Raw genomic sequence first — 25,036 nt, 5'->3', positions numbered from 1 at the left:
AAAGAAAACTCTTGCACTGCATAAAACGGAAACAAACCTTATTTTATATATAAATAACACACTGTGACGGAAATGAGATGACAAAGCTGCCATAAAACGTAACTATCGTCAGGGACCTTTGGATAATGACAACAAGGTTTGTTGTCGGCAACATGGGCGCACACAGGACCGGGCCTCTGACATAGAAACTTTGATGAACTGCAGCATCATCACCGAGATGTTTACTTGGTTAACTTTTAAAGTTGTCATAACAATAAACCGGAATATAGCCGTTGCAAACACAGACACCCAAAGGTTTTGATTGGATTCTTCTGCTGTTTGTGGTCAGCTAGTATCTAAACCCACCGGGATTGTTTTTTTTTAAATTGAACCTTTTGAAAGGATGATTCTTCCCTTTTTCAAATATTTGGTAATGTGCAATTATATTATGGAACAGAAAATTGGAATAGAGCTGCTATTTAAAGAGACACGGTCTTAGTGCTTTGCTTAAAGTACTAGGTGTAGACTGCACTGCTGCAAGTAATATTTATAGACCATTAACGAATTATGATAGTAACTCGTTATGCATTTCTCCGACTTAGGCTTGTGACCAATTTAAGAGTCATAGGGGGAGAATGCAAGGGAGATTGGATAAGAAATGGTCGGATTGGCTGCTAGCCCAGCAGTCAAGGGCAGTGACGACATAACCCCCGAACGCTACAGCCGTTTGTGGTGCTGAGGCGAGGGGTGTGATTTATTGCCTGAGTCAAGTATCCAGCAGTGTGATCAGGGAGCATGATGGCGACTGGTACTTTGGGAAAAAAATATATAGATATATACAGTATATATATATATTTAAAAAAAAAATCAAACGGGAACTAGAGCGGAAATGTTCAGATGCCTGAAACAAGGATCGCTGTGCTTTGTCCATGTTTGCCGAGGAGTGTAGACCCTCCATCAGCCAGTGTCTCTCACTTACTGACGCAAACTCTATCCCACTGTTTTTCAACCTTTTCTGAGCCGAGGCACATTTTTTTCATTGAAAAAATCTGAAGGCACACCACCAGCAGAAAACATAAACAAATTTACAAACCGTGTTTTCATGAGTTGTGAAATTGTGTTAGATGTAAATATAAACGGAATACAATGATTTGCAAATCATTTTCAACCCATATTCAGTTGAATATGCTACAAAGACAACATATTTGATATTCAAACTGATAGACATTACTTTTTTTGCAAATAATCATTAACTTTAGAATTTGATTCCAGCAACACGTGACAAAGAAGTTGGGAAAGGTGGCAATAAATACTGATAAAGTTGAGGAATGCTCGTCAAACACTTGTTTGGAACATCCCACAGGTGAACAGGCAAATTGGGAACAGGTGGGTGCCATGATTGGGTATAAAAGTAGATTCCATGAAATGCTCAGTCATTCACAAACAAGGATGGGGCGAGGGTCACCACTTTGTCAACAAACGCGTGAGCAAATTGTTGAACAGTTTAAGAAAAACCTTTCTCAACCAGCTATTGCAAGGAATTTAGGGATTTCACCATCTACGGTCCATAATATCATCAAAGGGTTCAGAGAATCTGGAGAAATCACTGCACGTAAGCAGCTAAGCCCGTGACCTTTGATCCTTCAGGCTGTACTGCATCAACAAGCGACATGAGTGTGTAAAGGATATCACCACATGGGCTCAGGAACACTTCAGAAACCCACTGTCAGTAACTACAGTTGGTCGCTACATCTGTAAGTGCAAGTGTATTAGTGCCCAAGACATGGGTAACTTACACATCTGTGAAGGCGCCGTTAATGCTGAAAGGTCCATACAGGTTTTGGAGCAACATATGTTGCCATCCAAGCAACGTTACCATGGACGCCCCTGCTTATTTCAGCAAGACAATGCCAAGCCACGTGTTACATCAACGTGGCTTCATAGTAAAAGAGTGCGGGTACTAGACTAGCCTGCCTGTAGTCCAGACCTGTCTCCCATTGAAAATGTGTGGTGCATTATGAAGCCTAAAATACCACAACAGAGACCCCCGGACTGTTGAACAACTTAAACTGTACATCAAGCAAGAATGGGAAAGAATTCCACCTGAGCAGCTTAAAAAATGTGTCTCCTCAGTTCCCAAACGTTTACTGAGTGTTGTTAAAAGGAAAGGCCATGTAACACAGTGGTGAACATGCCCTTGCCCAACTACTTTGGCACGTGTTGCAGCCATGAAATTCGAAGTTACCGTATTTTTCGGAGTATAAGTCGCACCGGAGTATAAGTCGCACCTGCCGAAAATGCATAATAAAGAAGGAAAACAACATATAAGTCGCACTGGAGCACGGCCAAACTATGAAAAAAAACTGCGACTTATAGTCCGAAAAATACGGTAATTATAATTTGCAAAAAATAAATAAAGTTTATGAGTTTGAACATCAAATATGTTGTCTTTGTAGTGCATTCAATTGAATATGGGTTGAAAAGGATTTGCAAATCATTGTATTCCGTTTATATTTACATCTAACACAATTTCCCAATTTATATGGAAACGGGGTTTGTAACTCAGCAGCCGATATTGACCGTAAAAAGTTGTTCTCGCAATTGTTGGATATGAATTCAAACCATAACCAACCATGCATCACTCGGTGGCCACGGATGAAGCGCAGGCTGTCCAAAGTTGGGACCCGGGGTGGACCGCTCGTCTGTGCATCGGTTGGGGACGTCTCTGCGCTGCTGACCTGTCTCCGCTCGGGATGGTCTCCTGCTGACCCCACTATGGACTGGACTCTCACTATTATGTTAGATCCACTATGGACTGGACTCTCACAAAATTATAATAGATTCACTCGACGTCCATCGCACCGGTTGCCCAGGGGGGGTCCCCACATCTGCGGTCCCCTCCAAGGTTTCTCATTGTCCCAATGGGTTGAGTTTTTCCTTGCCCTGATGTGGGATCTGAGCCGAGGATGTCGTTGTGGCTTGTGCAGCCCTTTGAGACACTTGTGAATTAGGGCTATATATGTAAACATTGATTGATTGATTGATTGATAGCTCTTGTCTCAAAGTAGGTGTACTGTCACGGCCTGTCACATCACGCCGTGACTTATTTGGAGTTTTTTGGTGTTTTCCTGTGTGTAGTGTTTTAGTTCTTGTTTTGCGGTCCTACTTTATTGTTGATTGTCATGTCATGTACAGATGTACTTTGTGGACACTGTCTGCTGCTCCGCACGCTGTAAGTCTTTGCTGTCGTCCAGCATTCTGTTTTTGTTTACTTTGCAGCCAGTTCAGTTTTAACTTCGTTTTGCATAGCCATCCATAAGCTTTAATGCCTTTTCTTAGCGACACTTGCCTTTTGTTTATTTTTGGTTTAAGCGTTAGATACCTTTTTACCTGCACACTGCCTCCCGCTGTCGTCTGCATTTTGTGATCACGACAAACCATGTTCCCGACATCTACAAAGCAATTAGCTACCTGCTGCCACCTACTGATATGGAAGAGAATAACATGGTTAATCTGCCGAGCTCTAGCACCGACACTCAACAACGGCACATTTGCGGATTATAATTACTGGTTTGCAAAAAATATTTTTAACCCAATTAGGTGAAATTACATAATCTACCACGGCACACCAGACTGTATCTCACGGTACACTATGCTGCGGCACAGTGATTGAAAAACACTGCTCTATCCAATGATGTATATTAGTAGCATGTTTAGAGCATCTTCAAATGACTAACATGTATATTACATGAATGCTTCTTAATTAGGCAGAGCTTAAGCATATCAACATACCCGCTTTAGCCATACCATACTGAAAGCCCATTAGAGCAGTCAATTAACAGCCAGCAAGAAGCTATTTTAATTACATCATTAGGATGTGTACACCAGTTAGAGAATTAGTCTTTCATACGCTTTTCAAAGATGAAAACACATCCGCTTTAAAGGAAAAGCAAAGTACCATCATGGGGGAAAATATTAAGACACTGATGGGCTGTGCTTAAAACCATTTGAAAGCCAATGCTAGCATACTTGTACTCGTGATATAAACTTTTTTTTAAATTATTGGACAAATTAGTCAGTGATTTATTGGTAATTTATTGGTAAGTCCAATCCGTGCCTCTGCCAAGACCTTGCTTAAGAAGGGGCGTTCACACATTGCCTTTTTTGGATAGCAGTTCAGGGAGTTTCTCTAAACCACCGTGAACTGTGTCCCAACAATTTTGGAAAAACTTTTTTTTTTTAAACGTATCACAAATCTCCCTGTAAGACAGCAGAGTCCTCCACACCTACTCAGTGGCCTAGTGGTTAGGGTGTCCGCCCTGAGATCGGTAGGTTGTGAGTTCAAACCCCGACCGAGTCATACCAAAGACTATAAAAATGGGACCCATTACCTCCCTGCTTGGCACTCAGCATCAAGGGTTGGAATTGGGGGTTAAATCACCAAAAATGATTCCTGGGCGCGGCACCGCTGCTACCCACTGCTCCCCTCACCTCCCAGGGGGGTGATCAAAGGGGATGGGTCAAATGCAGAGGACAAATTTCACCACACCTAGTGTGTGACAATCATTGGTACTTTAACATTCTATGTGCATCAACCACAGTGCCTCCGTGTAACCCATGATTTCCACAGGATGCAAAAGAGCTGCGGAATGTCGCCGCCACGGCGGGCAGACTTTTTCCGCCTGTGAGTATTGGTGGACGGCAAACCTCGAGACGTTCCGCGGTGTTTACTTGAGTGTTTACTTTACCACGTGATCATGCGCGGATTTGCGAGATCTCGTAAAAAGGCCACGCTAGTTCGCTTCTCGGAGGAGCTGCAACAGAACGGCGGTGAGGTTACATTTTGCTGGCGTTCCTAATCCTATGGAAAGCATAGGTAACTCCTTGATGAGCCTGTGATGCTTATTTGTTTACCACCGCCATCTCCGTCTCGTTACCTTGTTTACGTCGTAAAGCTCCAGGAGAAAAATGTGACTGGCAAATTAGTGAAGTGAAGTGAATTATATTTACATAGCGCTTTTCTCTAGTGACTCAAAGCGCTTAACATAGTGAAACCCGATATCTAAGTTACATTTAAACCGGTGTGGGTGGCACTGGGAACAGGTGGGTAAAGTGTCTTGCTCAAGGACACAACGGCAGTGACTAGGATGGCGGAAGCGGGAATCAAACCTGGAACCCTCAAGTTGCTGGCACGGCCACTTTACCAACCGAGCAATGCCGCCTCAATTATGGCGGTGTTATTACGGTATTATCACTGATTCTGAGCCGCAAATTCAGAGACTGCCGTTAAAAAAACATGGTGAAAGGCATTTTAACACGGTCCATTACAAATCGCCAAGACCGCTATCTAAAATTGAACATGTTAAATTTGTTGGTCCGGTGCCCGTTGTTCTCAGGGTTCATGCTGGATGAGTGAAGGGTAGCAATGTTTTGTGTTCTGTGTCAACACGATTTTTGACGAAGCACGGCAAATTGTTGAGCTGCCACAAACCGCTATTTAACCGACTGTGTGTGAATGTCCCTTTAAAGGGGAACATTATCACCAGACCTATGTAAGCGTCAATATATACCTTGATGTTGCAGAAAAAAGACCATATATTTTTTTAACCGATTTACGAACTCTAAATGGGTGAATTTTGGCGAATTAAACGCCTTTCTATTATTCGCTCTCGGAGCGATGACATCACAACGTGACGTCACATCGGGAAGCAATCCGCCATTTTCTCACTTTCGTCGGTGTGTTGTCGGAGGGTGTAACAACACGAACAAGGAAGGATTCAAGTTGCACCAGTGGCCCAAAGATGCGAAAGTGGCAAGAAATTGGACGAAATTTGTTCAAAATACGAGGCTGTGGGGAAAGCCGACGAAATGGTCAGTCGTTTGTTCCGCACACTTTACCGACGAAAGCTATGCTACGACAGAGATGGCAAGAATGTGTGGATATCCTGCGACACTCAAAGCAGATGCTGACATCAACTCCAAAACTGGACAGATCAGCTTTCAGGAAAAGAAAGCGGATGAGGGTATGTCTACAGAATATATTAATTGATGAAAACTTTATTCATTACTTGCGGTTTTACGTAAATTATTATACATAAACTGTGTTTACCAATAATTTAGCTTAAAAACATTTATTTTTTTCAATCATTCGAGTACATTCGGGTAGTCTTGTGTAATGCAGTATTGTGTGTCTATTTAGGTATGGTTAACCTGAGTGCTGAAATCGTGGAAAAATATATGTTCTTAGCGCGCCTGAAATGGGCTGTCTGCACTCTCAAAGTGCTTGTTGTTGCCAAATGTATTTCATATGCTGTAAACCTAGTTCATAGTTGTTGGTTTCCTTTAATGCCAAACAAACACATCAATCGTTGGTTAGAAGGCGATCGCCGAATTCGTCCTCGCTTTCTCCCGTGTCGCTGGCTGTCGTGTTGTTTTCGTCGGTTTCGCTTGCATACGGTTCAAACCGATATGGCTCAATAGCTTCAGTTTCTTCTTCAATTTCGTTTTCGCTACCTGCCTCCACACTACAACCATCCGTTTCAATACATGCGTAATCTGTTGAATCGCTTAAGCCACTGAAATCCGAGTCTGAATCCGAGCTAATGTCGCTATAGCTTGCTGTTCTATCCGCCATGTTTGTTTGTATTGGCATCACTGTGTGACGTCACAGGAAAATGGACGGGTGTATATAACGATGGTTAAAATCAGGCACTTTGAAGCTTTTTTTAGGGATAGTGCGTGATGGGTAACATTTTGAAAAAAACTTCGAAAAATAAAATAAGCCTCTGGGAACTGATTTTTAATGGTTTTAACCCTTCTGAAATTGTGATAATGTTCCCCTTTAATGGTGCCCATGTTTTTTCCCAATCTTGCTCAAATTGTACAGACGAAGGCTGCAGATTTATACTCTGTTGCTTCGATTAATGGTTCACTGAGTGTAACTAATAAAATAGATACAATTCGGACCAGGGTATACCCGGAACTTTAAATACGCAGGCATAGTTTCCACACGGCCTCAACAATTTATCGCTCATGAAAGCAGTGATGTGTTTGGGTGCATTAATCGGTGTGGGGGCGAACAGCAAATATTTTTTGGATTTAAATATATATTAAAGGACACATGTTATTGCATCAATTAGAGAAAAAAAAATGAAGGTCACGGCAAGGAAAAATAAAAAACATAATTTAACAATTTTTCCTGACATACTCATTGGTGCTATAAAATGTGTTTTATCAGATTACTCGATTAATCGAACAAGCTAATCGATACATTACTAGAGTATTAACATTTCCGTTAGCTCCAGCCCAAATACAGACCTATGCTTGTTAGTCCGCTAAAGGTAGTGGTTGGGCGTAACACACTAACGTTACAGTGAGTATTTTGGAAAGCGCATTGAACAGTATGACATATTTCAAGTCAGTCCCACTTATGGAGTGTAATAACAGCACCAGCATGTTGTGTATCAGAGAAATAATTACACAGCACAGTAGTAGTGCGTTTTTTTTTGACAAATTGTTATCCTGTGGTTCAGGATTAGAAGCGTTACTCCAAGGGGTCTCATAATTTGACTGTAATTTGTATTATTTTTTCAATAAGATATCATGCCTTACATTGTCCGCCTGTGTCTGGAAATTTTGGCGAACTTTACAGAAACACCTACGCCATCTCCCTTCATAAATGTAGCCAGCCTGGAGCAGTTTTGGACAGCTTGGCATTTACCCAAAACAAAGACCAGCAGTGTGGGTAGCTACCCTTAACTCCTTTTGAAACAAACAATACATCAAAGATGTAATCTTTGAAATAGCAACAGTGGTAATGCGGGATTTTAAATGGCACATATTTCTAAATGCGGAGCTGTACGATAAATAAACATCAGTAGCTCTGAGTCAGCTGCTGTGAATCCTCACTTAAACAAAAATGTAATTACATTTATTTAATGTCCCACTAGAGTACCAATTGTCTTCTCTCTGTTGATATCCATTTCTACATGATTGTTTTACTGCATTTTCTGTTTCTTTTATGTTCCGGTCAATAGTCTTTACCATGCAATGTATTGTAGACACCTTTTATCTACCTTCCACCCGCCAGTGTGTTTTCATCATCTACACAGTTTCATACCTGTGGCCTCCACCATGCCCTCAAGGATAACCACGATCTCGAACTCTTCCTTCTCCATTTGTGCCAGGGACATTTCCCAGAAAGGGCTCTTCTCGTTGATCTCATGTGAGATGATGAGTGGGGATACCAGGAACAGTCGGTCGTCCCCCGTGTCGAAGCCAATGTTTATGTCTGTTTGGTTGAGCGGGATAAATTCCCCCTCCTTTGTCTGCTGCGAACGTATCAGCTTTGCTCGGATGGAGGCCTCCACAATGTGAGAATTTCTCAAGTCCCCCACTCGAAACATCAGGCACATCTTGTTGTCTCGCATCGATATGACTGCTTTGTGCGAGAACATGAGGGTCTCTGCGCGGTTCTTAGGCTGTGAGATCTTGACGAACATGCAGCCCACCATCATGGCATTGACAATGGAACCCAGTATGGCCTGCACCAAAAGCAGAACAATACCTTCCGGGCATTTCTCCGTGATAACACGATAACCGTACCCAATTGTAGTCTCTGTCTCGATAGAGAAAAGAAAGGCCGAGACAAAACTGTTCATGTTCTCCACGCAGGGGGTCCAGCCCTCTTCGTCTGCATGCAGGAGATCCCCACGGATGAGTGCAATCAACCACCACAAAAAGCCAAAGAAAAGCCAGTTGACAACATAAACCAGGGTGAAAATAAAGAGACTAAGACGCCAGCGGAGGTCGACTAGTGTTGTGAACAAGTCACTGAGGTATCGGTAGGTCTCTTGTACGTTTCCATGGTGGACGTTGCACTTGCCGTCCTTTTGCACGTAGCGCTGACGTGGCTTCTTGGCAGGGTCGGATATCAAGTGCGTTCGCTCTGTCGAGATCTGGGCGTCCCGTAAGTGTTTGGGAAGCTTCTTCACCTATATGGAAAAGACGGATAAAGAGAGGCAATGTCAGAAAAACAGGAATGCTCGTAAGCGATCTCTTACCATTAACGTTGTCTCTGAAGCTACAATCATGTCCTGGGGTAATGCTTTTTATGTGATTTCCTAGCAGAATTCACTGCAGGAAGCACTTACAAAGTCTGTGCTATGTCATTATAGTGATGGGTATATGGTGTACTTGTACACTCATGGCTATTCATGACAATTTGATTTCAAGTTTAATATGATTAAACTATTCTTCTAGCGGCTAAAGTTATGCTAATTTATTCCTCAGTCTACCGCCTCCAGAAATTACCCTCATGCATTACAGACATTTAGTTAGTTGAACCCAAGTACTATAACGGCTACAAAGTATCTAAGGAGAATAGCTTTGCTCTTTCTTTGACATGATGACCCAACTGTGGGGGAGGGGTCAATCTTGACAAACACCGACATAAACCAGGTAGCTGAGTCATGAAATGATGCAATGCGGTTGTGCCCCACCATACATGATAACCGTTAGCTTTTGTAAAGTAAATCAATAGAAAGACTAACCCAGAAATTTCCCAGAAAGTCAAATATCCTGATTTGACTTCTGGTATAGAGTACTAGGGCTGCAACGATTAATCGACAATAACATTTGTCGTCGACAAAAGTCGTGACGTCATCAATAGTGTTTTTCACTCCGTAGGTAGGTAAATCGCAAAAACATGTGTGCGGATATTTCCTCTTATTCTTGTTAAAAACATGAATACTTTGCTCATTTTGCAAAGGGGAACTTGTTTTTATGGCAGATACGCGAGTATTTAAAGCGAAAACATAATGTCGGACATTTGGAGTGAGGATGCGGACACAGCCTCGATAAGAGTACCGGTACTGTTTGCTTCTACCTTACTCGCTAGCTAACAAGAGCAGTGTGAAAAATAACTATCATTTTAGCCAAAGTCAGCCAGCCAAAATTTGCCTACATCAATTCAATAAGTTTTAAAGCAGCGTCAATTTGCAGTGCCGTAAAACATAAAGGCACTTTAACGAACACACACACACAAACACACACACACACACACACACACACACACACACACACACACACACACACACACACACACACACACACACACACACACACACACACACACACAAAGAGAGAGAGAGACAGGCAGGCACCAATGCGAAGGTAAACATACAATCTATTAAATAGCCAACATTTTAAGAATTGATCAAATATAGAATTGTACACATTGAGTCTATTAGAGTGCTAACATTGTCAAGAATGAATCAATAGTCCGTATACTAGTGTGCAGCTTTTTAAACATCACAAAATGCTTTTCTTTTTGTGGAAGTTAGATTTTGTGTTTTGTTTATTTTTTTTATTTTTTATTCTTAAACAAGGTTGTTGTTTTTTTTTTTTTAAGCTCTTTGCCTTTCTTGCCATTTTATTTGTCATTTACATTTTTGTAACAGCTGAATGAGCAGCACAGTTATATTTTCCGCACCATAAGGCGCCCTAGGTTAAAAGCCGCGCCTTCAATGAACGGCATATTTCAAAACTTTGTCCACCTATAAGCCGCCCGGTGTTGTAAGCCGCATCTAACTGCGCTAAAGGAATGTCAAAAAAACAGTCAGATAGGTCAGTCAAACTTTAATAATATATTAAAAACCAGCGTTTTAACAACTCTGTTCACTCCCAAAATGTACGCAAATGTGCAATCACAAACATACGTATATCAACATGGACAGAGCTGCGTGAAAAAAGCCACCCGGCCTCTTCGCGTAAACTTAAACTTACCTTAACCACTCGCTCATCTTTTCTTCATCCATCCCTTCGAGTTAGCTTTTATGATGACGCCGGCTGGAAAGGTCTCTTTTGGCAAGGTCTTCCTTTTGAATATCACCATGGGTGGAAGTTTCTGGCCATTAGCATGGCAAGCTAGAACCACAGTGAAGGATGACTTCTCATTCCCTGTGGTGCGAATATTCACCGTACGTGCCCCCGTTGTATCCACAGTGCGGTTCACAGGAATATCAGTTGCTGTGAAATAGTAATCCGTGTGCGGATGGAGAGATTGCGTCTTTTCATGAACCGGATCCCTGACGCTTAGTAGGAGCCATTTTGTGGTCTTTACAGATGTAAACACACAAAGGAAATGAAACGTACGGTATATCCGCGCGCTTTTTCTTCTTCTACGCGGGCGGGTGGTTGCTTACAGTAGAAGAAGAAGCGCTTCCTGTTCTATGGGGGCGGGTGCTTACCTTGGCGGTTGCTTGCGTAGAAGAAGAAGCGCTTCCTGTTCTACCGGGAAAAAAGATGGCGGCTGTTTACCGAAGTTGCGAGATCGAAACTTTATGAAAATGAATCGTAATATTAATCCATATATAAAGCGCACCGGGTTAAAAGCCGCACTGTCAGCTTTTGAGTAAATTTGTGGTTTTTAGGTGCGGCTAATAGTGCGGAAAATACGGTATAAATTAGTGTTGTAAGGATACCAATATTTTGGTACCGGTACTAAAATGATTTCGATACTTTTCGGTACTTTTCTAAATAGATGGGTTATACTTGTATAGCGCTTTTCTACGTTCAAGATACTCAAAGCGCTTTGACATTATTTCCACATTCACCCATTCACACACACATTCACACACTGATGGCCCTAACCACGACCCATCAGGAGCAAGGGTGAAGTGTCTTGCTCAAGGACACAACAAACAAGACGAAGTTGGTAGAAGGTGGGAATCGAACCAGGAAGCCTCAGGTTGCTGGCACGGCCACTGTCCCAACTACGCCACGCCATCCCCAATTGAATTATTGGCATTATTTAACCAAAAAATCTTAGGGTACATTAAACATATGTTTCTTTTCTTATTGCAGTTGAGTCCTTAAATAAAATAGTGAACATACAAGACAACTTGTCTTTTATTAGTAAGTAAACAAACAAAGACTCCTAATTAGTCTGCTGACGTATGCAGTAACATATTGTGTCATTTATCATTCTATTATTTTGTCAACATTATTAAGGACAAGTGGTAGAAAATTCATTATTAATCTACTTGTTCATTTACTGTTAATATCTGCTTACTTTCTCTTTTAACATGTTCTGTCTAGACTTGTTAAAATGTAGTAATTACTTAAACCGTGTTCCAAATTATTATGCAAAGTATATTTTTACTCAAATTTTCATAAATAATTGATGCAAATGTTAGTCAGCATAATTTTCAAGTTTAATTCAAATTTCATTGAACAAATCTGGAAATGGTAACAGTATTTTTAACTCAAAGTCCACTGTTCCAAATTATTAAGCACAACAGCGCTTCTTCACCTATATGGAAAAGACGGACAAAGAGAGGCAATGTCAGAAAAACAGGAATGCTCATAAGCGATCGCTTACCATTAACGTTGTCTCTGAAGCTACAATCATGTCCTGGGGTAATGCTTTTTACCGGTATACCATACAACCCTAGTATAAATACATATTTATGAATGAATGAGTCATCTTTGTGGTGAGTAAGCAAATGCCTAAAATGAACTTAAGCTCCATTTAGAAGTCAATGGAAAAATTAGACCCATTAAATATGAGTACGCTTTATTATCCGATTAGTCGACTAATCATTAAGATAATTGTTGACTAATCGACTATCAAAAAAATGGTTAGTTGCAGCCCTATAGAGTACATAAACATTGTGACCAAGTTGTGGTTTTTAGTACTCTTTGATAGGTCATCCAAGTGTTGTTTTGGTTACCAGTCATCGCTAATTTCCTGTTGTTGTCTGCTATTGTCACTTGTGTCAGTATATGAGGTCAGTGTATACCAGGAGCAAGAGCGAGAAAAAACATTGGTTAAACAAAAAACAACAACCCAAGGATCCTGCTGACTCTTTGTTGGCCCAATTCCAGAAAAGCGAGCTGGCTCTACTGCAGTTCCCTCTCCTCCCTCTGTTCCTCTCTGCCCAACACCTGGGATCCTGGCAAGCCTGCACGGGAACAGTCGTGCATCCTCTATCCATCCAAAAGAAACTGATTGCATCCTTCAAAAAGACGTTTGACTCTCTCATGAAGACGACTTGCTTTCTAATTCCTCCCAAAATGAGGTATACGATACAATACCGATTTTACATGATTGGTAACGTTCTGAGATACAAAAATCAATGACTGTCACGCGTTTCACTATTTTTGGACTTGCACACATGAGATTATGTTGAAGAGCAATGGTGCTTATCAAAGAGACCAAGGACAGGCTGGCAATTCATGTCACCATTGTTGAGTCAAGAAAACATATTTTGCCGCTAATCAGACACCTGTGATTCATTGCTCTCCAGAGACGCAGCCTCAGTAAAGTTACTATTATTGTAAACATCCTATGGCGGCGAAAGTCGTAAGGTCGTAAGGTATGTGAATAACGTCCTTGTCGAGCCTTTGATTGTAGTAGATAATGCAACCTACCAGATGTTTTCTTTAAAGGGGAACATTATCACAATTTCAGAAGGGTTAAAACCATTAAAAATCAGTTCCCAGTGGCTTATTTTATTTTTCGAAGTTTTTTTCAAAATTTTACCCATCACGCAATATCCCTAAAAAAAGCTTCAAAGTGCCTGATTTTAACCATCGTTATATACACCCGTCCATTTTCCTGTGACGTCACATAGTGATGCCAACTCAAACAAACATGGCGAATAGAACAGCAAGCTATAGCGACATTAGCTCGGATTCAGACTCGGATTTCAGCGGCTTAAGCGATTCAACAGATTACGCATGTATTGAAACGGATGGTTGTAGTGTGGAGGCAGGTAGCGAAAACGAAATTGAAGAAGAAGCTATTGAGCCATATCGGTTTGAACCGTATGCAAGCGAAACCGACGAAAACGACACGACAGCCAGCGACACGGGAGAAAGCGAGGACGAATTCGGCGATCGCCTTCTAACCAACGATTGGTATGTGTTTGTTTGGCATTAAAGGAAACTAACAACAATGAACTAGGTTTACAGCATATGAAATACATTTGGCAACAACATGCACTTTGAGAGTGCAGACAGCCCAATTTTCATCAATTAATATATTCTGTAGATATACCCTCATCCGCGCTCTTTTCCTGAAAGCTGATCTGTCCAGTTTTGGAGTTGATGTCAGCAGGCCAGGGAAGCTAGGGTCGATACTCTTCTCTTGATCATCTTCGGTGGCATAAAGGACGGTGTGAGCCAAGACATCCAGGGGGTTTAGCTCGCTCGTCTGCGGGAACAAACTGCCGCCATTGCTTGCCGTGCTACCGAGGTCCTTTGTCCCTGAATTGCTCACACACTCCGGCAGATTCAATGGGGGTCTGGCGGCAGATTTCTTTGACTTTATCGTTGGAAATGCATCTGCTTTGAGTGTCGCAGGATATCCACACATTCTTGCCATCTCTGTCGTAGCATAGCTTTCGTCGGTAAAGTGTGCGGAACAAACGTCCAATTTCTTGCCACTTTCGCATCTTTGGGCCACTGGTGCAACTTGAATCCGTCCCTGTTCGTGTTGTTACACCCTCCAACAACACACCGACGAGGCATGATGTCTCCAAGGTACGGAAAACAGTCGAAAAAACGGAAAATAACAGAGCTGATTCGACTCGGTGTTTGTAATGTGTTTGAGAAAATGTCGGATTGCTTCTCCGAGAGCGAATAATAGAAAGGCGTTTAATTCGCCAAAATACACCCATTTAGAGTTCGGAAATCGGTTAAAAAATATATATGGCCTTTTTCTGCAACATCAAGGTATATATTGACGCTTACATAGGTCTGGTGATAATGTTCCCCTTTAAGACTGGCAGCTTCAATTGAGATTTCAGGTGCTGTTTGACTTTACCTTTCAATTAGAAATACATTCACTCAGGGCAGTGCCTATTGAGTTTCCAGCTATCAATTGGATGGGATTCCTATCTAAGAGCGTTTAGACAAAGAGGAATTAAAAGACAATGCTTATTGACTTAGCAAGGCAATTAGTGCTTTGATGACAGCACATTCACTTGATGTCAGTGGACTACAGTTAACCAACTGCTGATTCAAAAGCAGACACCCACAATTTTATGTGGCATTGCCTTAACTGATAGACACAATCAGGTTTACAAACACTTCTACTTTTGCCTTTTATATATATATATATATCTGTGTGAATACACACTCTCTTCCTGGTGTTGGGCTGGCGCTAACTGAGTGATTGATGAAGCTGTCCAGAGCAGTGCCACCCAATCATTGGCCTCTCTAGTCAATACAGTCCCTGGACGGGGGAGGGCGGCAGCTCTTACACAAATTCATTAGTTCTCTCTCCACACTGCAGTGGTAAGTGGGTAATGTTTTATCTTATTGAGCTTTCCTGGCCATGCTTGGGACAGAAGGACAAGTTGCAGTCAGTCTGAGAATCAGGTAGAAATAACCATTTCATCAGTTCATGTTCATAGATTAAGATTGGTCGGATTGAGTCTAGATGCTGGTACCAAAGCCCCAACTATTTGTACTTGGCGTGCACAGAAAAGATAGTTTCGCCCTATTGTGGTGTGAAAAATACTCTGGTTGAGATGCAAAGGCGCAACCCCTCTGTCAATGCCAACAACAGTCATTAAAATGTAACTCCTTCTCAGTAGCATTAAGGTATTGTGCGGGAACAAACGATCGCTGTAAAACAACCACTAACAGCCCAAAAACTTATTTGGAATGGAAAAACCCACATTAGTATTCCATTCAATTGTATGAAAGGGGGACAGTACGGTACAGAGTGCAGTCGTAACCAGGTGGAAACAAAAGTAGCTCTGGGTGCATTATTTTGGTGCTAAATAAATGCATTGACCCATTAGTACAGCAATCCAGAGAGAGAGACACAGATTCAGATACTCTGTTTACATTTTGTTGTCGCTCTTAGCAGGACAGCAGCAGTCAGCAGATCCACCACCCCACACATTTCGCTGTAGCCAGCAATCGTCCCAAGAACACAACATTTCCTGTGCTATTTAAACTAATCACACATAAAGGGGACCTGCTTTATAACGCAAAACCATTGTTTCTTACCTATTGGTAATGATTTTGTGTATTTAGGATCTGTAGAAGTCCCCAACATTTGAAATTAAACCGTTGGGGCATGGCAGAGATATTTATACAACAATATTGCCTTTCTTCAAAAATAAAATCTCAAAATTTTCTCTGAAAACTTTATTTTTAATTGCGCTAAAAAAAAATGTTTTCTTTAAATACAAAAAAACAACAGAGGGTTGAGGTTTGCTGACATCCACATGTTTGTAATGAAACAGGAAAAATAAAAAGGCTAAAGAAAAGTTATACGTAATTTTAAAGACAACGATTATTTCATCAACATTTCAGCCTAGTTTCACTACATTATGCCTTTTTGGCTCCATTTCTAATCTTTGTTGGGTTTCTTTATTTTATTTCGACAATATGCTCTACAGGTTTGAACATCTCTGGTAAACGTATTTTACACGGAGAGCAAAGTGTTGCCAAATGACCAAAGAGTGTCTCTTAGCTGTGCCTTATTGTGATTTGGTTAATGTTATTTGTTTGTTTCAGACATGTTTAACAATTTACATTAAGGAACCTCAAGGTCCCATTTGCACATTTTAACATCTTTTAAAAGTAATAGGAAGAGGCAAATCCTATATTTATTCCGGCTCCTTCTCAGTGTATTTTACTGATAGTTTATTCACAACACTAATTGTACATGTTTACATTAACTTCACTTCCTGTGTGGGGAAAAAACAACTTATTGTTGATAGTGAGTTAAAGAATGTTTTGTTTTTATACTGTATTTAATAATCCATGATACTATTGTAGTTCTTAGCACTTATGGAAATGGTAAAAGTTAGGTTGCTTCTGAAAGTTTTCTATGTGTTGATACTTGTAGAGTAACTACCTTTAGGCCCCGTTTACACTAAGCCGGATAAGGTTATCCAGGGTGAATCACACCTAACCTTATCCGTGTCCACACATAACAATGCCACCGTTTAAGACCTCCGCACCCCTCTGTCCGCCAGCGCAATGCAACCTAGTACGCATGTGCGGAAAATGCACACGTCATAGTCACCTCTAGTGTTGCTTTGTGTGCAAGTTCTTAAATGTAACTTATCTGAACAATATCCAGTGTTGTGGTATTTCAATTAACTGGAATCCAGTGTGCTGTGGAGCCCTATTGTAGTGAATCACACCTGAGCCATCATAAATTAATCAAATCTTTATTAGACACATAAACAATGTGATAAAGAACATTTTATATCAATCAAACTAGGGATCTAGATATCTGGTCAGGACACTCCTCACTCTTTTGCCTTCACCTTCATTGTCCATTCGTTTTTGGTGACTTTATATACTCTGGACCGAGACGTTGAGTCCGCGACATACAGCTGATACAGTCTGCTTTGCCAGTCCAAATGCATTCGCTGTTTTCCGTAGTTTTCCCTCTTCTTCCCTCGACGGCCAGGTAATACAAAGCACACGCTACCTTTTTTTTTTTTAATCACATCCACGGGAGCTCGCATTCTCGTTGTCTCTCCTTCGACAAATGGACAAAGTTTTTCGCTAAGTAGAATCACAGCTGACATTCGAAAGTTCTCTTGCCGAAATCCAAAATAGCTGCAATCGCTTTCTTTTAAGGTATTCATGTGTGATTTCCACAAGTGTCTGTACATGTTGAAGAAGGAGAAACACGGGCATGTCTGGATGACTCGACTTCATATTTCCAGTGGTTAGCTCCGAGCTACAAAACCGCTTTATTATGAAGCTGGCTGTGGCACGTTCTTTCTGGCGTCACTTCCTGTGTGGGCACGGTCTTTCTGGCGTCACTTCCTCTCCGAACTTAGTTTGTAAACGATCAATGAGTCCATACAAAGCTAAGTGCCGGAGATTCACGGCTGACTTACCCGTGAATGTGTCCGATTAGGCGGACCTTAAACGCTGGTTTAGTGTGGCTGACACGGGGCTTAGGCTAAATAATTATTCATTTAAAGGGTTAAACGACTTAGTGTAGACATGGCCTTAGTTGGATGCCGGGGTGTCAAACTCAAATACAGAGTGGGCCAAAATTTAAAACTGAACAAAGCCGCGGGACAAGGTTGAACAAATTAACCTTTTAATAGGGACCCAAACAAGTTTTGCATTGAATATTGAACAAGCAAGGCTTATATAACTTTATAGTGACATGCAAAATCGAGTTTCAATTAATAACAATAATTAAAAAATATCAATGGTATATTAAATACAATTTAAATAAAAATTGAATGCCTCTTTTCTATTTGCAGCCTTCTGAGGTAAATATCAACATTGACTTTTTCCACAGGCTAATACATTTGAAAATAAAATAACAATGAATAAACCAACCAATCAGGACTTTAAACTGCTCAGTTTGCAACACACTGATCTAATCTGATGTGCCCAAGCCAGATACCTGCCATCTTTTCTTGGATGCTAGTTCATTAATGTCGGGGCTCAGGCTTTGAGCTGAGGCAACCTTCATTATCCAACGAAGGTGTTCATCAGTCATTATATCTCGTAGACCACCCGGACCACAGTCTTGGGGGCGTGCCTTAAAGGCACTGCCATTAAAGTCCGCTTTTCATACTTTCTAACAACGTGCCGGCCCAGTCACAAGATATGTGCAGCTTCTGTACGCACACACAAGTTAATGCAACGCATACTTGTTCAACACCGATACAGGTCACACTGAGGGTGCCCGTATAAACAACTTTAACAATGTTAGAAATATACGCGAAATATATCGGCAGGCCAGCTCTAGTGTTAATTTGATATCGCCTCAAGGGCCAAGTGAAATTACACGGCGGGCCAAATTTGGCCCGCTGGCCAGAGTTTGACACCCATGCCTTAGAGGAAGAGCGGAACCAGACGTACTGAGATACTTGCCGAGATAAGGCCAGGTACGAGTATCCTGCAGAGTAGTGATGTGCGATACCACTGATTTTCTTTCCGATCCGATTCCAAGTAAAATTCAGGCTGGTATAGACGATACCGTTCCGATAAGCTATGCAAATATACCTAATGTGTAAATTTAAAAAGTAGTGTATTTCAAGTGTTGCTGCTCTTGGCGAATCATCTTCAAACGATATAAAATCCCACGACGAAACAAATGTGGGCGTTATTCCGTTATCTTATCCGAATAGCTTGAAATAATACTTTTATAGTACTGAGTGACTCATTTTAATTGCCAGTCATTTTCTTAAATAAACAAATAGGCACCGCAAATAATGTCTGGCAAAGCAAGTGTGTTGTGAAGCGGATTGGCGCTACGTCCGCCACACTTCCATTGTAACTTGTTCATGAAGAAGGGCAAACCCGGAAGCACCAAATCTGCATTTTTGAGCCACAAATACATTAATAAATGGGGAACAGCGACCTGTGTGTACGTGTGTGTGTCCGTGCGTGGCATGCCATATGTCGCCATATGAGCTCTCTCACAGGAAGGAGCTTAGCTTACAGGCAACAGACATAATAGGCACTGATTTTATAGTTTAGCCCCTCTCTGTGTGCAATTGTTACTTTCCACCCACAGTCTGAATGCTTCTGTATTTATGTATATAGTATAATATTTAAACAACACATTCAGAACATTCGTTCTCAGGACCGGACTGCGCACCTTACCTCCTTTTGCACTATTTTTCTTTTCTTCCCTTCCTATGTTTTGCATATTTGTAGACTGTCGCACTGATACTGGAGTTGCTTTTAATCTCATTGTACCTGTGTATAGTGACAATAAAAGGCATTCTATGCATTCTATTCTAATAGAGAGGAACACTTAACAATGTCCTTTTTTTTAACATTGTCTTAATTAATTAATCAGATTGCGGTTTAAAATACATTATTACATTACATTACATTTGGGCGGTAAAAAGTGCCCAAATTATGCCCATGGGTACTACTATAGGTAAAAATGATAGTCATCCTTTGTTACTGGGCCAACTTTCTCTTTGTAATTTAGGTGGTTCGGCCCCTTGCCCTTATACAATTCAGCACGGGGACGCGATTGAGAGGCGAGCGTGCGGACCACCGAGCTAAAAGCTTGCGCTGTCCAACTTGGCAGGCAGCACACTCATGAAGTTGTCAGGAAGCTAGGTTTACCAACGTACACATGGCACAGCTACACTGGCTGGTCCCCCTCACACTCATCCTGGTCACGGCACCACTGTAACCCAGGTGGTTTTGGCCCCCTGCCTTTTTCCCATTCCGCATGGGGACGTGAACCACCTGGGTTACACCTTGACTCTTATTTTCTGAAATAAAGCTTCAGTTACACTTTGTGATCTATAAGCTGCACAACCTTTTGTCCTGAATCTCACCGCTCACAGGCTGTGTATCTTTATCTCTGGCGTGCATCGTTTGCGTCCTCACATCTTCAAGCCACTCTGCTAATTCCGTGAATGCTCACATTAACGGCTCCATTCAATTAATCACAAAGTCTTTAGTAGCCACAGGGTGCATGGTCTACAAAAGCAAATGACTGATTAGCGCCGGGTCAAAAACATTAATATTAACAGCTGTGGTTGTAGGCTGCATTTGAAGTATTGGTCAACATCCAGTATGTTTATCTACCTCTGCATGCGCTTTGAAATGTGATCTGTGCTATGCAGCTGTTTGAGTAAATAAATTAGGTCCATTGGCTCTTTACCTGTGCAGGCGTGACACCTATCTCTATGTTGTGGTCCATGAGGATTCTGGAATCTCCCGCCATTCTCAACTGAAGCTGAAGACCTGCAAAACATAAGACAATTAAGACGTCTTTATTACACTGCCATCTGCCCAAACTCGATCCATCCATCCATCCATCCATCCATCCATCTTCATCCGCTTAACCGAGGTCGGGTAGCGGGAGCAGCAGCCTAAGCAGGGAAGCCCAGACTTCCCTCTCCCCAGCCACTTCGTTCAGCTCCTCCCGGGGGATCCCGAGGCGTTCCCAGGCCAGCCGGGAGACATAGTCTTCCCAACGTGTCATGGGTCTTCCCCGTGGCCTCCTACCGGTCGGACGTGCCCGAAACACCTCCCTAGGGAGGCGTTCGGGTGGCATCCTGACCAGATGCCCGAACCACCTCATCTGGCTCCTCTCGATGTGGAGGAGCAGCGGCTTTACTTTGAGCTCCCCCCGGATGGCAGAGCTTCTCACCCTATCTCTAAGGGAGAGCCCTGCCACCCGGCGGAGAAAACTCATTTCGTCCGCTTGTACCCGTGATCTTGTCCTTTCGGTCATGACCCAAAGCTCATGACCATAGGTCAGGATGGGAACGTAGATCGACCGGTAAATCGAGAGCTTTGCCTTCCGGCTCAGCTCCTTCTTCACCACAACGGATCGATACAGCGTCCGCATTACTGAAGACGCCGATCCGCCTGTCGATCTCACGATCCACTCTTACCTCACTCGTGAACAAGACTCCGAGGTACTTGAACTCCTCTACTTGGGGCAAGATCTCCTCCCCAACCCGGAGATGGCACTCCACCCTTTTCCGGGCGAGAACCATGGACTCGGACTTGGAGGTGCTGATTCCCATCCCAGTCGCTGGCTGCGAACCGATCCAGTGAGAGCTGAATATCTTGGCCAGATGAAGCCATCAGGACCACATCATCTGCAAAAAGCAGAGACCTAATCCTGCAGCCACCAAACCAGATACCCTCAACGCCCTGACTGCGCCTAGAAATTCTGTCCATAAAGGTTATGAACAGAATCGGTGACAAAGGGCAGCCCTGGCGGAGACCAACCCTCACTGGAATCGTGTCCGACTTACTGCCGGCAATGCGGACCAAGCTCTGACACTGATCATACAGGGAGCGAACCGCCACAATAAGACAGTCCGTTACCCCATACTCTCTGAGCACTCCCCACAGTGCACGGTCGAATGCCTTCTCCAAGTCCACAAAGCACACGTAGACTGGTTGGGCAAACTCCCATGCACCCTCAAGGACCCTGCCGAGAGTATAGAGCTGGTCCACAGTTCCACGACCAGGACGAAAACCCCACTGTTCCTCCTGAATCCGAGGTTCGACTATCCGGCGTAGCCTCCTCTCCAAACTAGATGTTCCTCCATATTATTCCTTCACAATAAAACCAAACAATGCAGCAGAGAGTAAAGGTAAAGCAGATGCAATACGTGTTCACCTTTTAAAATAAACCCCCTCAATATGTTGGAAAATACTGTCATGATCAAAAGTTTACATACACTTGTCAAGGCTGTCTTGAGTTTCCAATAATTTCTACAACTCTTATTTTTTTTGTGATAGAGTGATTGGAGCACATACTTGTTGGTCACAAAAAACATTCATGAAGTTTGGTTCTTTTATGAATTTATTATGGGTCTACTGAAAATGTGACCAAATATGCTGGGTCAAAAGTATACATACAGCAATGTTAATATTTGGTTACATGTCCTTTGGCAAGTTTCACTGCAATAAGGCGCTTTTGGTAGCCATCCACAAGCTTCTGGCAAGCATCTGGTTGAATTTTTGACCACTCCTCTTGACAAAATTGGTGCAGTTCAGCTAAATTTGTTGGTTTTCTGACATGGACTTGTTTCTTCAGCATTGTCCACACGTTTAAGTCAGGACTTTGGAAAGGCCATTGTAAAATCTTAATGCTAGCCTGACTTAGCCATTATGTTACCACTTTTTACGTGTTTGTCCTGTTGGAACACCCAACTGTCGCCCAAGTCCCAACCTCCGGGATGATGATTTTAGGTTGTCCTGAAGAATTTGGAGGTAATCCTCCTTTTTCATTGTCCAATTTACTCTCTGTAAAGCACCAGTTCCATTGGCAGCAAAACAGTCCCAGAGCATAATGCTACCACCACCATGCTTGACAGTAGGAATGGTGTTTCTGGGATTAAAGGCCTCATCTTTTCTCCCCCAAACATATTGCTGGGTATTGTGGCCAAACAGCTAAATTTTTGATTCATCTGACATCACATGGACAAAGATAAGACCTACTGGAGGAAAGTTCTGTGGTACGACTGTACATGCATGCCAACTCTGTAGGCAAATTGATGCCCCGCCTGTCATTTAACGCAGTGGTTCTCAACCTTTTTTCAGTGATGTACCCCCTGTAAACATTTTTTAAATTCAAGTACCCCATAATCAGAGCAAAGCATTTTTGGTTGAAAAAAAGACATAAAGAAGTAAAATACAGCACTATGTCATCAGTTTCTGATTTATTAAATTGTATAACAGTGCAAAATATTGCTCATTTGTAGTGGTCTTTCTTGAACTACAGTATTTGGAAAAAAAAGATATAAAAATAACTAAAAACTTGTTGAAAAATAAACAAGTGATTCAATTATAAATACAGATTTCTACACATAGAAGTAATCATCAACTTAAAGTGCTCTCTTTGGGTATTGTAATAGAGATCCATCTGGATTCATGAACTTAACTCTAAACATTTCTTCACAAAAAAAGAAATCTTTAACATCAATATATATGGAACATGTCCACAAAAAATCTAGCTGTCAACACTGAATATTGCATTGTTGCATTTCTTTTCACAGTTCTTTTTGACAGACATTTTAGTGACAAACCTGAGCTTGTGCTTCACTGAGTTTATGAACTTACATTCATATTTAGTTGAAGTATTATTCAATAAATATATTTATAAAGGATTTTTGAATTGTTGCTATTTTTAGAATATTTAAAAAAAATCTCACGTACCCCTTGGCATACCTTCAAGTACCCCCAAGGGTACGCGTACCCCCATTTGAGAACCACTGATTTAACGGACCACAATTTGTTAACATGTCATTTTTGTTTGTTGTATCTGACAGTAAACAAACTAGCGCAGAGTTAAAAGGGTTATACAAACTGTAATTGTTAAGTATTAATGTTTTTGTGTCAGGCTTATTGGAATGTGTTGTAAGAAAACAAGCAGTCGTGATTTTACTCTCGTGTTAAACTGACATAACAATAGACGACCAAAGCGACACAATCAGAGCCCTAATTTTTGCTGTAATTCTGTTAAACCATTTGAGTGCCACAAGAGCCAATTAATTTAAAACGCCCCAGGGTGTTGTTGGAAAATCTGCTACTTTGAATCTAACAAAAAGACCAATATATTCCCGGCCAGTGCTCTGTAATCAAAAAAGCAAGACCGATAAACGACTTCTTACGGGTACTTGCCGACCCCAACGCCATCTGACATTTCCTCGTCATCTGTCTTCAGTGTCAATCTATTTAATCATCGGTAAAGCCGAGGACAGGCAGCGCGGAGGCAAGAGAGGACAAAGTGAGAGGAACACATCACAAATCAGGCCCACATAGGAATGTAGTGTTGACATTGATAGGCCAAAGCAAAGGGCAGAGTGACGTGACGGGCATCTGAGCAGACAGACAGACAGACGGACAGTATGTGCTGCAAGCACACAAAAAACTTATTTTTAAACACATGAGGAGAAACATTCAGTTTTTTTTAGTTTTTTTATGTTACTTCTCCCTTTGAATAAAAATGGTACCATTGAGATTAGTGAACTCCAGACCTGTATCAAACATCATCCAGGCTCTGATTGCGGTAGACTGAATGGGAGGTGTTAGAACATGCTAGTTTATGTTGGAAAATCTTTGTGGTTTAAGAGTGTAAGAAATATTTATCTTGTCACCCAGAGGGTGACTGGATGCTTTGGTTTAATAGGGATTATGCTGATAACAGTAGAATTTTATATCGGTTTCACAGCAACAGCATGGTGTGGTAGGCGACACCTTCAGAAACCAAGCCAATGCATACTCAGTATCTCACAAAAGTGAGGACACCTCTCACATTTGAGTAATACTTGTATTATACCTTCCTGAGAACCAGCATCCTCTGCAATGAACATTTGTTTTTGCTCCATTTCTTTTGTCAGAGTTACACAAAAACACAGTTGTGTACTTCAAAGGATGCTGGTTCTTAGGAAGTTACCTTCTCAAGGTACAATATAATAGAAATACAACTTTTATGTGTGTAACATCATGTGTAGCCTTCCAAAAAGAGATTATTCATCCTCCGCTCAAAAGACCTATCCTCAATCTTGACCTCATGGTAAACTACGGGCCGGTGTCCCACCTTCCCTTTATC

The 25,036-nt window shown here is 41.7% G+C and overlaps 1 protein-coding gene and 1 long non-coding RNA gene across 2 annotated transcripts in view; one reads left to right on the top strand and one right to left on the bottom strand.

Moving 5' to 3' along the window:
- The window catches only part of LOC133614604 (uncharacterized), a 230,264-nt gene that overhangs the window by 78,877 nt on the left and 126,351 nt on the right, over positions 1 to 25,036 (top strand). The window lies entirely within an intron of this gene.
- kcnj5 (potassium inwardly rectifying channel subfamily J member 5) overlaps positions 1 to 25,036 on the bottom strand; it is a 77,300-nt gene that overhangs the window by 15,832 nt on the left and 36,432 nt on the right. The window contains exons 2-3 of the mRNA XM_061972710.1: positions 20,621 to 20,703; positions 8,099 to 8,972 (exon numbers count right to left, since the gene is read on the bottom strand). Coding sequence (XP_061828694.1) covers positions 8,099 to 8,972; positions 20,621 to 20,683 — 937 coding nt within the window. The 5' untranslated portion in view covers positions 20,684 to 20,703. The remainder of the gene's footprint in view (positions 1 to 8,098; positions 8,973 to 20,620; positions 20,704 to 25,036) is intronic.

Source organism: Nerophis lumbriciformis, linkage group LG17, assembly GCF_033978685.3.
Source record: "Nerophis lumbriciformis linkage group LG17, RoL_Nlum_v2.1, whole genome shotgun sequence".
Lineage (NCBI taxonomy): Eukaryota > Metazoa > Chordata > Actinopteri > Syngnathiformes > Syngnathidae > Nerophis > Nerophis lumbriciformis.
Note: the sequence above shows the minus strand (reverse complement) of the source record. Positions and strands in the feature narration are given on the sequence as shown.